Source organism: Remersonia thermophila, chromosome 2 (assembly GCF_042764415.1).
Source record: "Remersonia thermophila strain ATCC 22073 chromosome 2, whole genome shotgun sequence".
NCBI classification, from domain to species: Eukaryota; Fungi; Ascomycota; class Sordariomycetes; order Sordariales; family Chaetomiaceae; genus Remersonia; species Remersonia thermophila.
The window spans coordinates 3,617,756-3,634,533 of NC_092218.1; the positions used below are offsets into that span (position 1 = coordinate 3,617,756).

Below are 16,778 nucleotides of genomic sequence, written 5' to 3' on the forward strand. Positions count from 1 at the left end.
ACTGAAACCCCTTTGCCACTCTCTGCATTGCTTTTTTCCATCGTTCTCGGAAACATCCGTCAAAATGGTTCTCAAGCGTCCTCAGATCTGCGAGCTGATCCAGTTCCGCTCTTGGACTGGAGTCATGTTCTGGATTATGGAAGTCGGCAAGCATCCTTGGAATGTGCTCACCCAGGAGTACTTGATGCCGTTCCGCGAGCAGGGCAAACGGGCTCCCCTAAACAACGCTGAGGTCAAGCAGTACCTCGTCAACCATGCCGACGAGTTGGCCAGGGACATCAAGCGCCGGACCAAGGAGATCGAGGATGGCATCCTCGCCGTTGAGGGCGACGTTTCGGGTTGTAAGTGTTATTCCTTTTACCAAATCATCCGTTACCTCAGTCGTCCCTTAAAACCTCGTGGGGGAAGGAAGCCCAGGCTGACCGACCGCCAGGGGGCACCAAGGAGCACTATCGCCATTTCATCGTGGAGGCCCTGGCTGCGGACGTTTATGCCGCCTCTCGCCCGCCTCTCAAGACAAAGCACTACCTCTCCAAGAAGGATTGGGCTCGTGACGACAACAAGAGGACCATGGAGATCATGTACGAGTTCGCTGAGGCCTTGTGCCATAACTTCTGGCAAGTATCCGCAACTCATTGCTCCTACCATCGCCACGCCCATCAACTCTGCCCAGACAGTCCAGACAATCGGTTATTGCCTGAGAGATGCACCAATACTAACCCGTCTTGGCCGTCTTACAGGAAATCTTGGGAGACGGACCAGTGGGACTCGGACGACTCTGACGTCCCCTTCACGAACCCGGATGACGTCCCGCTCTAGCGTGATGAGCTGCAAAGAACGCATGTGGAAAAGCCGGATTGCACCAGAGGAGTTGAATCATACTCGGTAACGGAGCCTTCTTTCTCGAGTGGCGCCTCTGGGCATGCAAGACGCAAAATCTCATGGAAAGATCACTCGTTACTCTCTGGTGTTCTGGGATCCCTTTCTGCTGCTCGATCAGCTGGAGGCGTTCGGAGTTCACACCAATTTCATGGCGTTATTGAATGGGGCATGGTACGGCAACCGGGATAGGCGCGGTAATGGCTTTTTTAGGAGATCGGGTGCCATCGAGGATAATAGATGCTAGGTGAGCCGGCGGAGATCTCTCATCATCGAGACAGATTGAACCCTGAGTCACAATTGATTTGAATCGTAATGACGAGTACTGCTTGACTGCGATGCGAGCTGCTCACGAAGGCAGCATAATACTTGGGGACTTGCTCTCCCTCGTCTCTCGGTCACTCGGCTCAGCAGTAAAGAGACGAGGACATGGACGAACTCATCGTGCCAGTAACCGTGCCGCTCAAAGATTTGTGATTTTTTTTTTTTTTTCAAGTTGGAGATAAAAAGAAACCTCAAGGATTTAGTATGTGAAAGAAAAAAGAAAAAAGATGTCGAAGTTACCTACGTTCGAAAAATGAAACGTTGGTCTTGTGCGCCAGCCGCGAATCGAACGCGGGGCTCATCGATGGCAACGATGAATTTTACCACTAAACCACTGGCGCTGGGAACAACTGATGCTTAGATCCGCCGGAACCCTGGCACAAGATGCAAGCTCCCAGTGCAGCACCAACATTTCCCACCACGCCAACTCCCAACCCCCACACGGCCGGGTTCCCTTTCCGGTCATGTTGGACTGCCGACTTATCGCCTGATGCATCGAAGGTGCGCAGAAAAACCATGCTTGGCGTTCCCAAACAGGCAATGAGACGGAGCCATACACAGGTGTTTACAGTAGGGCCGACTGCCCATTAAGACCCTTTCTGGCAACCGGCCCGGCGCCAACCTTTCGCCTAGGGGGGCCTCCCAAACGGCATTCATGGACCCCAAGGTACGGGATGACGAGATCGAGATCTGGTATGCGCGCTAATCAGTTTCCAGCGTCGGCGGCAACCTCCGACTTTACGGAACCGGCCCTTCCGCGTCTGTCGGGGAAACTATGTCCGCAACGGACTGCCGGCCCAGAACCCTAGATGAACGACCGATTTCTGGGGCCTTCCGTGAGCTTGTTGTTGCATTGCCTTTATTTCCACGTGGAGATGGTGGGCAGCTAAGGTCGCAAAGAGATTGCTTCATTAACGACTGCCGACCACGGCAATGGGAGTCGGGACAGGAGTCATGAGACGGTGGTGACGTCGAAGCTTGGAGCCTGGGCCGTATAAGAGGGGATACTAAGCTCTGGCTCATGGGGTGTTGGCGTGGTTGGAGCAGGCACCCACGGTACAGTTGAGACCTAGCCAGACAGCCAGCCCCCCTCGCCGATCAAGATGCTGCTGAAGTCCACCCTCCTCCTCGCGGCGGCGGCCGCTTCCGTCCAGGCGGCGTCGATCCCCATCATCCCCGGCAACCTCGAGCCCCGGCAGCAGCGCGCTCTCTGCGAGCTGTACGGCTACTGGTCCGGCAACGGCTACGAGCTGCTCAACAACCTCTGGGGCCGGGACACGGCCACCTCGGGCTGGCAGTGCACCTACCTTGACGGCACCAACAACGGCGGCATCCAATGGAGCTCCGCGTGGGAGTGGCAGGGCGCTCCTGACAACGTCAAGAGCTACCCTTACGTCGGCAAGCAGTTCCAGCGCGGCCGCAAGATCAGCGACATCCGGAGCATGCAGACCTCGGTGTCGTGGTCGTACGACCGCACCGACGTGCGCGCCAACGTCGCCTACGACGTCTTCACCGCCCGTGACCCGGAGCACCCGAACTGGGGCGGCGACTACGAGCTCATGATCTGGCTGGCCCGCTACGGCGGCATCTGGCCCATCGGCCAGGTCATCGCCCAGGTCAACCTGGCGGGCCGCAACTGGGATCTGTACGCCGGCTACAACGGCAACATGCGCGTCTACAGCTTCCTCCCGCCCAACAACGCCGTCGGCGACATTCGCAACTTCAGCTGCGATATCAAGGACTTCTTCAACTACCTCGAGCAGAACCATGGCTATCCGGCTCGCGAGCAGAACCTGATCGGTACGTGCCAGCCTTTCCCGCCCCAAAGACGGTCTCGCCTCTGGCCGAATGACTGACACGCATTCTAGTTTACCAAATCGGAACCGAGTGCTTCACCGGCGGCCCGGCCAAGTTCACTTGCCACAACTTCAAGGCCGACCTCTGGTAAACCCTTGGACCGCGAAGCTACCATAAAATGGAGCCGACTCGCCCCGCCCCATGGATGACAATGGAGCGGGCAACAAGCTTACCCAAGTGTCGGGTGCGCTCCAGGATCCATCCCAGATCCCTGTATATAGCATCAAGTCTGTAGTTGGTTGTCTTGGTTTGTGAGCACGCTTGTTCAAACCTCCACGCTTTCCGGGCGATAATCCTACAACAATCAACACCACAACTGCAAAAGCATCCCTAGATTGGCCGTGAACCCCATGCGCCCCCACATAGAGACACGATGCGCTATCCGGAGCAACCCAACTTTGCCCATACATAAGGTGCCTAAATACACGTAATACATGCGCCATTGCGAGGCATCCGCCTCCAATGCATCGCGTTCCAGTTCGTTACCCACCCACCAGAAACTCCTTGAAACACCCAGCGGCCATGATGCTGATGCTGGCGCCGCCTTCTTCGAACCGCAGAAGCACCCAAGACCTTGATACCACACAGACAGCCAACCCAACCCCCCGGTTCCCTTGCGGCAATACCTGACAAGCAAACGCACGCACAGAACAGCCCGTCCGCTTATCTCCACCGCAGGGGTGGAACAGGGACGTATTCCAAGTCCAACCACATAGAAGACTGACCTCCTGCTCCGTAAGAGCCCATGGTGCAAATGGGCGAATGCTCGCCATGATATCTGCTTTCCGGCCCCATCGCCGCGCGGCTCGAGCCATTACGCCAGGTACCGATACGCAGCGGTATCCCCCTCGACACGCTCCAGGTACTCTCTGGTGATGAGGTCCTCGATGCGCTTCTTGATGAGGGGGATTTCGGGCTGGAAGCGCCCTGCCAGCTGGGTGATGACCTCGTTGGTGAGCTGTACGTGGGAGAGTTCCTTTCGCTGTCTGCGGCGGACAGTTAGCAAAAGAAAAAAAAAAAATAAGACATCCTCCATCGGGGGACTCGGGGACAGCGAGACGGAAACTACTGACTTCATAATCCTCACCAACGCCGCATCGATCACGTACGCCCTCGTCTCCTCGTTCTTCTTCTCCGTCTCCTTCCTCTCCTGCGGATCCTCCACGCGTGATGTGCTGTTGACGACGGGGGCCTTGATCTTGATGGTTTTGCTGACGAAGCTCGCGTTGAACGCGAACCGGTCCGTCGGCTTGACGTTCTTGGACTGCGGCTCCTTGAGCAGCACACGCGACTTGACAGGTAGGGACAGCGAGGCCAGCGTGCGCAGCAGGTCCGGCATCGGGATGTTGGTCTTTGCTTGAATCTCCTCAGCGGTCAGGCTCTCGCCCTCGGCGAGGTCGTTGAACAGTTCGAGCACCACCATGCCGTAGGTCGAGACGTTGATCTCGTACCGCCGCTCCTTGCTCAGCGGCCCACTTTCCTTGCCGGGGATCTTGGGGAACGTGCACTTGACGTCGGCGGTTCCCGTCGTGGCGAGCCAGGTCAGCACGCGGCCGCTGCGGTCGCGCTGGTAGTAGTTGTAGAAGCTGTCCTGGAGGCGGCGGATGTCGGCGGGCCAGTTGCATTCGGGCGGGCTCTCGCCGTCTTTGGTGACTGCCTGACGGCCCAGGATCTCGGGCGGCCAGTTGTTGGTGGTGAGCACCTGGATGCCGAGCTCGATTCTCGTGCCCTCGCCGAGGTTCCGCACGTGGTCACGGTAGTTCTCGGCGAGGTCCTTGGAGAGCTCAATGTCCTTGAACATGCCCTCAAACTTGAGCGTGAAATGGTTCCCGAGCTCGGCACGCATCCTGCGGACAAGTTCCTTCTCGACATGCATCTCGGACTTGTTGTGGAGCAGTCGCCGGCCGAGGTGCTTTTGGTAGTAGCGCTCAAAGAGATCGCGGTCGGTGAGGTAGCGGAGGAGCATAATAGCCTTCTGGAGGACGGCCTCGATGTCCTCCTCAGAGCGGCCCCGGATGCCGCGCTTAAGGCTGTCGTCGATAAAGAGAGACACAAACTCGGAGCTGCGGTTGAACATGTTGATGAACTCTGTAAAGCTCTTGGTCACGGCGGCCTGGAGGCCGAGATCGTTGCTGAAGCATATGGACGAAAGCTTGTCAAACTTGTCCTGGAGCTGCAGCACGTCCTCCACCCATTTGATAGCTGCGGCCGTTGCTTGGGCGGCCGGGTTGAGCAGCTGGGCCTTGGCCTTGTCGCCGCCCTCGGCCGCAACCTCGGCGTCAGCACCCGCAGCGACGGCCGGAGCCGAGAAGTCGGTGTTTTTGATGGTGTTCTCGATTTCCAGGCCCAGCTCCATGACCCGGGTCTGGAGGCTCGCCTGGAGGGCGGCCTTTGTTTTGTCAACGCGCGCGATGAGCTGGTAGAGAATGGACAGGTCCTCGTGGCGGTCGTTGTCAATCATGCTCCTGACGCCGCTTCCTTCCATGGCCAGGAAGTCGTTTAGGTGGGCCACGATCAGCTCTTGTTCGACAACGTTCGCAATCTTTTCCGTGGTAAGAATCGACAGGGTCGTGTCGCAGCGTTCCTGCTCCTCGCGAAGCCGGCGCTGGGTGTGGCGGAGCCAGGTGCTCGCGTTGCCGTCGCGAAGCAGCTTCTCGCATTCGTTCTGGTAGAAGGTTCGGCTCGCCTCCAGGAACCGGGGCTCAAAATCCGTCAGGTAGAGCTTGGCATTCTCGAGCTCTTCGTCTGTCTCGTACAGGCTTTCGAGCATGGCCGTGATCTGGCGCACGAGGTTCCTGTCGATGATGTCGCCGTCGCGCTCCATGTTGATGAGGTCTAGGATGACGGCGTTGACAAGGTCAAAGATGACGAGCGGCTCGTCCAGGGCATGGTCCGAGACGCCAACGTAGCTTCGGAGCAGATAGTCACGAAACAGGCCGATGGTGGTGGCGAAGATGGAGGGCAGCTTTGCCTCGGTGACGTAGACGCGCTCCATGTACATGAGGATGTCGGCCACCATGTTCATGGAGGTGTTGTGGTCGTCCCAGCAGTTGCGAATGCCGCGGAGGAAGCGCTCGCCCGTCTCCCGGCGCTCATGAGCGCTCGTGCCGGGAGAGTTTTGAAGAGCCACATTGATCAGGTTGCCCGAGACGAGGCTGTTGACGGCGGGCAGAACATGGTTGCGGAACCAGGCCTCCTCGAAAGACTTGACATGCTCGTAGAGAAGATGCCCCTTCCTGAAGAGCACGATCTTATACGAGGCACGATACAGGTTCTCGAAGGAGAGGTCAGTAGCGTTCTTGTTGTGTATATCGGTCAAGGCACCCTTGAGCAGCTCCCAGCAAGGTTCAAACTCGGCCTTGTCCTTATTCATCACTGGCTAAGACTGGGTTCAGCGAGGATTCTTGAGCCATCTTGAGTGGAATTCATGGGATGTGAAGCGTCAAGAAGCAAAAAACAAAAAAAAAAAAAAAAAAACCAACCACGACATACCCGTCGAATCGGCCGGATCTTGTTGGGTCTTGAAGCCATGGTGAAAATGGTGTCCTACACACGAAGCTACCGAAAGACCGAGTGAAGGGCTGAGATATCTGGTGCAGCGGCTGGGACGTCGAGTCGTCTCGGTGGAGAGAGGCTGATGATTAAGTGTCAAGCCCACGCCGTGGGTTGGTTTGGTGGGATCCTAAGGAAGAAGCAGGAGAGGTATGAGGGTTCAAGGAGTGGAGAATTCTGACAATGCTCGGACGGGCAGCCAAGGCACCGACAACGGCATCCAAGCGGCCGTGGTGATGTCGGTCTGACGGCGCCCGGGTTGAGCGTTGAGCAGGACAGGGACGTGGCCGTGATGTGCGTTAGGAGACGTCAACGACGACGGACATGAGCGGCCATTGCCACCCCTGTGCGTCCCAGGCCAGACAGTAACCGCTTGGAACCACCAGAAGAGGGCAGATGGAGAGGACGCAAAGCGATGTCAGTGCCCCGAAAAGTGAGCAAGATTGACACCGAGCTGCTTTGTCCTCAGCTCTGCTCACATCCGCGTTGTTTGCATTTCGGCCAAACCAAAGCAAGCAGCAAGCAGCAACCTGAGCCTCAGGTTTCATCGCCAGCAACAAGCCTCGAGCTGCCTGGAGCTTGCGCATGGGGCGCCCCACTTTTCCGGTGGTGGTTGCCCCTCCAAGAGGCGTGGCGGGGCATGGGGTGGGTCCGCACTAGCCGTGGGGTGGGTCCCGTGTTATCGATAAGTCTTTTTTCCTCGGCGTTCGTTGCTGACATCAACACCAGTTCGAGACTCTGAGACTCTGCATGCATGCATGTCTCACAGCTTTTTACTGTACCTACGCAGTACACAGCAACAACATCAACGAGCTGCAATTCCACAGAGATCACCCCAGGCCTCATTCAACAAACCACACGGGCCCATCCAGCCCACAGAGACCCGTTCCAATCTTGGAGATCCATTCCTCGTCATCATAATGGCCTCCAAGCGCATTCTCACGTCGCTACCCACGACGCTCCCGCGGCTCGCCCCGAAAGCGCCGACCCTCCGCCCTCCCCTCTCATCCGCCCGCCGAACTCTCCTCCCTCCCGCTGGCCGTGTCACACCTGTGACGCTCCGTCTCGCACACAGCATCCCGCGCCCGCGCAAACCGTCATCATCCCCGTCTACGCCACAACAGCCAGCTCAATCCGCCTCCTCCTCCTCTTCAACAACACCAACCCCGACCGCTCCCACCCCAAAACACCTCCAGCCCCACTACGAGCTCACCTTCACCTGCAACCCCTGCGGCACCCGCTCTCGCCACCGCGTCTCCAAGCACGGCTACCACAAGGGCTCGGTCCTCGTCGCCTGCCCGTCGTGCAAGGCGCGGCACGTCATCAGCGACCACCTCAAGATCTTCGGCGACAAGGCCATGACCGTGGAGGACATCTTGAGGGCGAAGGGGGAGGCGGTCAAAAGGGGCGTGCTACAACCTCTGGGAGGGGAAGGAGAGGAAGAGGTGGTGGAGGTGTGGGATGACGGGACGGTGACGGAGAGGGAGCCCTGGGTGGAGCCCCCAAAGAGGGTGTTGACCGAAGAGGAAAAGAACCTGCCGCCCGGGGCGACATTTAAAACGGTGAGGCCGGGGGAGGGGAAGAAAGAGGGCAGCGAGGAATGAGCTTGGCTGGTCGGCGAGTCCAGGACTCTCCACCGGGAATGATACGCAGAGGTTGGACATGGGAAAGGGGTGGCTGTGCAAGACATCTGGGATAGACGGCGGCAGGATGATGATTGACATGACAGATCGAAGTCGTCGGTGGCTAGACGCATGAAGACTCGGCATACCCAGATAGAGAAAACGATGTCTTGTACGTCTTGTGTATTATGAATAACACGCCCCCAATCTAGACTATATACACATGTACACCCCCCTCCCACCCTTCTCACCCGCCCTCGGCGGTCTACTGCTGAAACGCTCTCCTCTGCTCCCTCTGCTCCCTCCCTCTCGCCTTCCTCTTTTCCTTCTTCTTCTCCAACCTCTTGCGCTTCTCCCTCCCGTACTTGTCCGGCGCCGTCAGCGCCTCGATCTTGCGCTTGCTCGATCTCTGCTGCCTCCTCTCGCGCACCTGCTCGCCCACTGCCACCAGCGCCCGCGAGTACTCCGCGCTGCCCAGCCGCCGCTGCAGAAGCTCCATGATGGACTGCGCCCGGGCTTTCAGCGTCTCGTACCGCTCCTTGAAGATGTCGTTGAGCGAGAAGGGCGCCTTGATGGAGGGATCCGTCAGGTTGCGCAGCGGGCGGAGGATGGTCTTGACCGAGGCCAGCACGGTTTCGACGGGCGTCTTGCTCACGAAGGCCTCGAGCAGGTCCATGGCCGCCAGTTTGCTGACCAGCACCTCGGCCTTGGGCTGCCGCTCCTTGCGGATGATGGACGCCAGCTTCCAGAAGAGGTACTTCGTGTCGGCGCGGCGCCGGCCCGTCTCCTTGGCACCGTTGGCCTCGTCCTCTTCGGCTTCGTCGCCTTCTTCCTCCTCTTCCCCCTCGCCCGCCTTCTTCGCCGAGTCGAGGTAGCCGCCCAGGAACAGGATGACTTGAGCCGCCTCCTGCGCGAGCGCCTCGTCCACCTCGGGCGCTGACAGGACACCAAGCGCCAGCCGGACGAGGTCGCTCACGTCGTCACCATCAAGCTGCAGCCCATGCGACCCGACGAGCGGCAGTGGCTGCCCCTTTCCGGCATTGCGCGCGAAGTCGGCGAGGTACATGCTGAGCAGCTTGATGGCTGTAAGCTTGACCGTGTCATGGGAGTGCGCCAGGCAAGCCTGCACATCGGTCCACAGCTGGGCCGAGTCGGCTGCGAGCACGCGCTGCGCATGCCGGTGCACCAGGATCTGCAGCGTGCCCAGCGCGATGTTGGCCAGCTCCCAGTCGCCCTCGAGGGTCTCCTCGTTGTCGAGCACCTCGAGCAGCTTCGCGACGACGAGGCTGACGTCCTTGCTGTCGTTGGCGCTTGGCTCGCGGCCGTCAAAGTACAGTCCGAACGCGCGCAGCCCAAGCTTCAGCACGTCCAGCTTGCTGTCCTTGGCCAGCCATGGCCGCATGAGCCCCAGGAACTTGGCCAGCCGCTCCCGGTCCGCCACGCGGAAACTCTCCTTGATGAGCTCGCCGGCCGCCAGGCGACACTTTTCGCTGTCGTCGTTGGCTAGCACGAGCAGGAGCGGGACGAAGCACGTCGCCGCCACCTCCTGCGCAAACTCGTCGGCCGACTTCTTGAGCAAGAGATGAATCACCTCCATCACCGACAGACGCCCACCCTCGCGGTCGTAACTGAGATTGGCCACGATAAACTTCAGCTGCTTCTCCCAGCGGTTGCGCTTCTGCGGGTACTCGCGCAGGAACTGGAAGAAGGCGCCGCGCGCCAGGTCGCGCGTGTCCTTGTCGTCGTTGGTGATCATAACAGTACCCACGTGGTCCAGCGTGTCGTACACCGATGCCGCCTCGAGCTTGCGGTCGAGCACCGACCGCAGGAAGTTGAACGAGACGTGCCGGTGCATGGGGTCCGTCAGGTCGTCCTTGAGCTTGGTAAGCAGCATATCCAGTGCCGCATCCCGCATGGGTATCTCGCGCCGGTCGCGCAGGATGACAGATATGAGCTTGAGAGCCGACTGCGCTAGCTCCGACGTCGTCGTCGGCGAGAGCGAGATGGTCTTGATGGCCTCCTTGTGAGCCACCTTGTACAAGCTGCTCAAGTCGCTGTTCTTGAAGGGCACCTTGGCGATGACGGGCAAGATCTTGAACGCCGCTACCTTGACCTCCTCTTCCACTGACAGGACCGCGTCGCCGAAAATAGGTAGAAATCCGGCAATATTGGCGGCCGTCCGGAGGTGATCGTGCTTCTTGAGAACAGCACGCAGAACGTCGAGGGCGAACCGGACGAGCTTGTATGTGTGCTTGGCGGTCACAGCGCCGTCGCTCTTCCTGGCCGCCTTCTGGACAATGTACCGTTTCAGCCGGGGGTCGATCTTGGGCTCGTTGTCGGGCTTTTGGCTCTTGTACACCTCCTGCACCACCTCATAGCTGAAGATCAGGACGTCCTGCGACGCGGCCGCCGGGTTCTCGAGCAGGCCCTTCGTGATGCGCGTCAGGAGTTCGTCAATTTTACGCACTGTGCGCAGGTCGAGCTTCTCCAGCAGCAACGACTGAAGCGGCATGGTGAGATCCCCGAGGCGCGTGATGGACGCCGTGCGAGCGATCAGCTCCATGGAGTCCTGACTCTTGCTGCTCTTGACCTCCTTCATCTGGCTCACATAGCCTTCAGCATCCTTTTCTTGGCCCACCACCCCAAAGATGTCGTCCATGATGACGGCAACGATGGACGGGAGGCAGTAATCGAGCGCGCCTTGCGGGAACGCCGGGATGGCGGTCAGGAGGATTGAGTGCAGCGTGTACGACAGGACGTGCAGCTGATGGCCGCGAAGAAGCGCGCTCCGCAGCTCCTTGAGGATGAACTCAAACTTGTCGGGTCCGAGGATCCCAGCAACCTTGGACAGCGTGTCGCGCGCCATCTCGCGTGACTCCCATGACTTGCTTCGAAGGATGTGCGCGATGTCGGTGAGCACCCCTGGAAGCTTCTCTTGCAGAAGATTGTTCGGCAGGAGGGTCAGAAGCTTGGCAATGATGACACCCACAGGGACACGAGCGCTGACGGTGGTCTCGTCCTTCTCGTGGATATACTTGAGCAGAGTTGGCAGGAAGCCGTTGACGATCTCAGCGCTTAGCTTTTCCTGGTCCGGCAACGTTTGGGCGAGACGGCGCTTGCTCGGGGCTGCCTCGCCATCGACATCCATCGCATCGCTGGTCGTAGCGGACACTGCCGCGCGCAATGCGTCCACCTCCTTCTCCAACAGGCGGATGACCCGTTTGCTCCAGTCCGGCTTGGATTCGACATACGACACGAATCGCCGGAGAATGGCGCGATACTGCTGCCACTCCAGGGACGCCGTTAGGGCCGCAATCGTGTTGGTCGCCTGGGCGCTCAAGCCGTGGTCGTCGCCGCCCTCGGGACGGTCAAAGATGAAGTGCTCGAAGAGGGGAATGAAGAACTGGCTGATGTGCTTGCTGCGCAGCTCCGTCTTCTCGTTGGCCTCCTCCAGCAGGCGGAGCGCCTGGAGCTGCCGTGACACTGCCGGGCTCAGGACATGGAAAAAGAATGCATCCTCGGATTCGTCGGACTGGGGGATCAACGGAGTGAGGTCGGAAATGGGAGCCCACTGCGGTAGATGGGCCACAAGGAACCCGAACAAGCGCAGGATCTCGCGACGGACGGTCTCGGACGGGTTCCGCGCGCCCGCGTATATCGCCGGCAAGATGACCTCTGACAAGACCTCGGCGAAGGCGTTCTGCAGGTCACCATCCCAAACAGACTCAGCTGCAGAAACGAACTTGCACAGCCCATCGGCCGAGTTGGAAGACAGCACACCAAACTCCTCCTCTTGTTGGATGTAGTAGAGCAGGTTGTGAACCAGCGGCATCCACTGGTCGATCGTGAATGGCGTTTCGCGATCGCGGGTAATGGAGGTGAATGCGGCAAGTCGGGTGTTGTAATCAGGCTCGTCGAGGCGTCGAGCGACATAGGAGTTGAGGTCGCGGCATATGTCAGCAACCTCCTGAGCCCACGGCTCCCGCGACGCAAACTCTCCGAGCACCTCGGCCAGCGTTTGCCGGTTCTGTTTGTCCTTGAAGAACCCAAAGAGCGAGGAGATGGTGGCGTACACCTTGCGCTTGAGCTCGGCGTTGCTCTGTACATCCTCCAGCACGATGAACTGCTTCAGGATCAACAGGATCGAACCCTTGACCTTGGGGTTGACTTTGCGGAGAGGTTGATTGAGCAAGAAGGTGACGATCTCCACCATCTCCGGCACGCTGCTCGACTTCTCCACGATAGGGGCGAGCGCCACGACCGTGTCGACGGCGTTGGCCAACAGCTCCCTGCCAATATCGGGCTGGTTGCGAAGGAGACTGCTGATACTCCTCAGGATCAGGTCAACGTGAGGTTCAATTAAGGTCGACTTGATCTGCCCCGCGATTTCGGATTCTTCGGTCGGCTGCGAGAGCTTGATCAAGTTCTGGAAGAGACCAAGCGCAAAGATCTTGACTTCGTCCTTGGCCTTCTCGATACCAAGAGTCTCCAAGACTTTGGGTAAGATCCTCGAGTCGACCGCGAGAAACAGGGCGGTTTTCGCCAGCTCGGCCCATGTCCCCAGCAGCTTCCAGATGCCCGAAACGCCTTGTGTTGTTTCCGCCGGCAGTTTCTCGATGCGCGGACTGATGATCTCCTTTACCATCACTTCCCGGTACGGCGTCCAGTCGAACTCCTCGCCGTTTTGAATGAGTTTGCAAAGGCACTTCAGGCCGGTTGTCCGCACGACCCTGTACAGGGAAGCATCCCGGACTTCGGTCTCCTCCGTGTCCAGGTCGTCGGAGCGACCACCAAGCTGTCGGCAAGCGTACATTAGGCAGTAGAGGACGGCATTGACAAGAGTTTCCATGTACACCGAAACGCTGGTGCCGAGTTCGTTGATGACGGCCTCGACCATGTTGAGCAGACCAACCTGCTTCCGGGGAGGGAGCGCCTCGTGTTTGAACAAGCTCTCGCGGAGATTCTGGCCATCAAGCACGCGGGTGCCCTTAAGCTCGCCGACAGCGATGTCCAAGAAGCTGCCCATGTCTTGGACGTCCAGCTGACGAATGATGGCCAGACGCGTCGCGTGCAGGCCGTGGCGACCGCTGGCTGCACCCTTCTTCGAGATGGCGCGGCCGTAAAGCAGGTGGAGGAGGACCGGCATGGCCTCGGGCCGATGCTCCGGCCGGATCTGGTCGTCTCCCTGAAAGAGGACCGTAAGTTCATTCTTAAACCTGGCTTCGTCCAGAAGGTACTCAAGATGCTCCTGGTAGGGCTTAACAGCGTCGCTCTTCCAGGTGAGGATGGCTTTGAGGGCCAGCTTTTGCACCTCAATGTCACCATTCGCCAGGAGTTTCAGGAGACACTGATAGACCCTCTGGCTCTGATAGAGCACCCTCGGATTGTTGAACTGTGAAAAGACCCCGACGAGCGCCTTCCTGTCAGGAAGGGACCAGCCACCTTCGGCCGACTCCACCGTTTCCTCCTCTTCCTCGTCGGATGACACCTCGCCACCGTCGGTGAAGGAGAACAGGTAAGGAACCAGCCGCCTGGATCGCTTCTCAGCCAAGAAGGGCAGCGCATTGAAGGCCTTGAGAGCCTTGCTGCGTGCCTGTCCCGGGCAGGGCTCAATGATCCTTTGGCCCTCCTCAAACGTGCCAGACATCTCCTGGATGGGATTGCTCATGACGTTGCCGGTGGCGGATGCAGTCTCGTTCAGAGACATGAGGTTGAGGCACTCAAAGTTTGTCAGGGCCTTGTGGCTGTCTTCCGGGGGCTTGTACGGCCCGGACCACTGCGGCGACGGAACGTCGAGCCATTCAAAGGCAATGTCTGCCAACGCCTCCTCTCCTGCCTTGACCTCGGCCACCTTCTTCATGGTTTCGACGGCGTCGTCCCAGACCGGAGCCAGTGGCACCGTCGTCATGCCGAACAGAAACGCAGGCACAGCCCGGATCAGCCATGAATCTTGGCCGATGTGCGAGTAGCTCTGGCCAAGTTTGCGGAGATGCATCGCGATGGTCCGCACGGTCTGCAGGTTGAGAGGCAGCTCCTCAATCTGGATCATAGTCTCCAGGGCAGAGTTGGAATCCGGAGCGAATTCCAATATCTCGAGGATCTTGAGGGAGGCTAGCCGGAGCTCGTGCGAGGGCGTAGAAAGGTTCTCAGTCAGACACTTGATCAGGGGGTCTTCTTCCTCTCGGGCGCTGTCGCTGGAAGCCGAGTCTGGCGACTTCTTCGCGGCGACTTCCTTCTCGTACTCGAGCAAAGCGTCCAGAAACGCGGGTGATTTGCAAAACCGGGGCGCGGCCGCGCGCAGCAGAGGCGCTAGCGTCACATCGATCGAGCCAGCCGCCGCACTCATGCGCAAGTAGGCACGGAAGCCGTCGCTGACGATGAAATGCGCTTCGTCGGTAGGAAGTGAAGAGGACGGGCGGAGCGCCAGCTTCAGCTTCTTAAGCAGAACCTCTGCTATCCTAGCATTCGTCGATGGGTGGACTGTCGTCGCTTGCAGCATGCGCAGGCGTGCCGAGTATTTTGGCAGGCACTTGTCCCTCCAAGTTTCAGGGTCTTTTCCGAACCCGCCACTCTCCGGGAATGGTGTGTCTTCGAGCCGGACGAATTTGCTAACGATCTGGTCCTGCCAGGATTGCGGGAGCTGGAAGGTCTCCTTCCCGCCAGGGGTCGGGAGCCCGCCAGCCTGCACCATGCGGGGTAACAGGACGCAGAGGATGTCTTCGTTGGAGTCCTGAGACCAGTGTGCGACAATGAACCTAGGCAGATTAGCGAGTGCTGTTGGAACAAGAAGCAGGCTGTCTCATACTTTTGAAAGTCCTTGATGAAGAGGCCGCGGAACTTTTCCGCGTTTAGGTCGGCAAGGTAGGAGCAGAACAGGATGTACCAATTCATGAGCGGCTCCTTGGTGATGGCGGCGTTGAAGGAAGAGAGAACGGGAATCAGGGCGTCGATGGGGGCGCGGTCCCAGACGATGGCGGTGTTGACGATGATCTTCTGCCAAATCCGAGACGGGTCGATGGCCTGCACCTGTTCCTTCTCGGCAGAGAAGGATGTCAACATCTGCGCGAGCGTCTTCGCGAGAGCTGGCCAGTCGTGGATGCGGGTACCCTTCCGAACGCCAGCCATGATGCCTAAGATCTGGATGAACAGAGCTGGACGTTTCACGGCCGCAGCCTCTTCGACCACTCTTGTCTCCAACGTCTTGAAGGTGTCCACGCTGGTGTGGTGAATGACGGCCGTGAGCACGCCACAGCACACCCCCGTCCAGATCATCTGTCCCTCCAGCCTCAACTCGTCCTCGGGAACCTGGCGCAGGATGGCAGCCAGAGTCTCGGGCCCGGTCGAGTGCACGCCCTCACCGACGCCCTTGATGGCCTCCGCAAACATGTGCATGATGCCCTGGTTGTACAGATCAAACTGCTTTTGGCCGACCATGCTCTCCAGATCCTTCTTCACGTGCTCGACGAACAGCAGCAGCGCCTTGTCCTTATGGCTCGGGGCGGCAGCCTTTTTGACCAAGAAGCTCATGGCCTCAGCCGCAAAACGGGCAATGTGGCCGGGGTTCTTCGCCTTGCCCATGAGGGGGGCCACGACATCGTAGGTCGGTCGGAGATCGGGGACCAGGAGTCGCGACAGGTACTTGAAGAGGAAGGCCAGGGCGGCAAAGGTCCACTCGATGACCTCGACGTCGTGCACCTTGCTGGCGAGGTCGACGATCAGGGCGAGAGCGCGGGGGTAGTGCTTCTCGAAGCGGACGCCGAGGTCGTGGGCGAATGCTGTCAACAGGTCCAGCAGCGGCTCGAGGGCTTCCTTCTCATGGCGGGCAATGGACTCGGCCAGGAGGTCCATGATCCGTTCCTCGTGGTAAAGGATCTGAGCCAGGGACTCGGTAAGGGGATTGACCTCCCTCTTGAAGGCCACATATGGCCGGGAGATGTTGAGCTCAGCCCATTTGTCCAAACCATTTCGCAGGTATGAGGTGGTGGCGGAGAGGTCTTCGGCTTCGAGGTCATGTCGTCGCACCTTGCGAAGCGGATCGAGCGAGTGCAGTTTGGAAATCTTCGCGCTGAAGGATTCCCATCGGTGATTCTTTTGATGGGGGGTCTTTTTGGACCCCCGCGATGTCTTGACAATACGGCCAGACGTGGCGGACGGCATGGCGGCGGCGGGGACGTCCGATTGCCGTGGGAGTGTCGTTCGAAGGGTCGACAGACGGCGCCAGACCGCGATGCGAAGCAAAGAAATTCTTAAGGTTCGATAAGCTGATAAGAAATAGTGGAGCCTCGCCAAGACGCTTGGTTTTGGGGCATGGAGCCGGGAATGCCCATTCAACACAGTACGGGCTCTGAAATATAACACACTGTGCCGACCTGATCGTCTCTTGGAGGATGTTCGGACACAAGAAAAGGACAAAATCACTTTCACGCAGAGATTTCAGACAAAGAGAGGCCTAACCTAAGGAATACACACATCTAAACTCAAACTCTATTATCGGCCCAAAACAAATCCACAGCTTCAAACAATGGGCCCAGATTCTCGCCATTT

The 16,778-nt window shown here is 58.9% G+C and overlaps 5 protein-coding genes and 1 non-coding gene across 6 annotated transcripts; 3 read left to right on the forward strand and 3 right to left on the reverse strand.

Moving 5' to 3' along the window:
- Positions 1-64: 64 nt before the first annotated feature.
- Positions 65-819, forward strand: VTJ83DRAFT_2452 (uncharacterized protein; the record flags this gene model as incomplete). Its single annotated transcript, XM_071008724.1, has 3 exons — positions 65-341; positions 434-581; positions 741-819. The coding sequence occupies 3 exons, from the start codon at positions 65-67 to the stop codon at positions 817-819; spliced, it is 504 nt and encodes a 167-aa protein (XP_070868992.1).
- A 654-nt stretch (positions 820-1,473) lies between these two features.
- Positions 1,474-1,544, reverse strand: VTJ83DRAFT_t47. Its single transcript has one exon. It is a non-coding gene; the product is annotated as a tRNA-Gly (tRNA).
- A 762-nt stretch (positions 1,545-2,306) lies between these two features.
- Positions 2,307-3,151, forward strand: VTJ83DRAFT_2453 (uncharacterized protein; the record flags this gene model as incomplete). The annotated part of the gene is made up of 2 exons (XM_071008725.1): positions 2,307-3,003; positions 3,072-3,151. 2 exons carry the CDS (start codon positions 2,307-2,309, stop codon positions 3,149-3,151), a joined length of 777 nt encoding a protein of 258 aa, XP_070868993.1.
- A 723-nt stretch (positions 3,152-3,874) lies between these two features.
- VTJ83DRAFT_2454 (uncharacterized protein) lies at positions 3,875-6,591 on the reverse strand (the record flags this gene model as incomplete). The annotated part of the gene is made up of 3 exons (XM_071008726.1): positions 3,875-4,046; positions 4,134-6,439; positions 6,553-6,591. The coding sequence occupies 3 exons, from the start codon at positions 6,589-6,591 to the stop codon at positions 3,875-3,877; spliced, it is 2,517 nt and encodes an 838-aa protein (XP_070868994.1).
- Positions 6,592-7,532: 941 nt separating this feature from the next.
- On the forward strand, positions 7,533-8,216 carry VTJ83DRAFT_2455 (uncharacterized protein; the record flags this gene model as incomplete). The annotated part of the gene is made up of 1 exon (XM_071008727.1): positions 7,533-8,216. The coding sequence occupies one exon, from the start codon at positions 7,533-7,535 to the stop codon at positions 8,214-8,216; it is 684 nt and encodes a 227-aa protein (XP_070868995.1).
- A 283-nt stretch (positions 8,217-8,499) lies between these two features.
- VTJ83DRAFT_2456 (uncharacterized protein) lies at positions 8,500-16,391 on the reverse strand (the record flags this gene model as incomplete). The annotated part of the gene is made up of 2 exons (XM_071008728.1): positions 8,500-14,989; positions 15,040-16,391. 2 exons carry the CDS (start codon positions 16,389-16,391, stop codon positions 8,500-8,502), a joined length of 7,842 nt encoding a protein of 2,613 aa, XP_070868996.1.
- Positions 16,392-16,778: the final 387 nt, after the last annotated feature.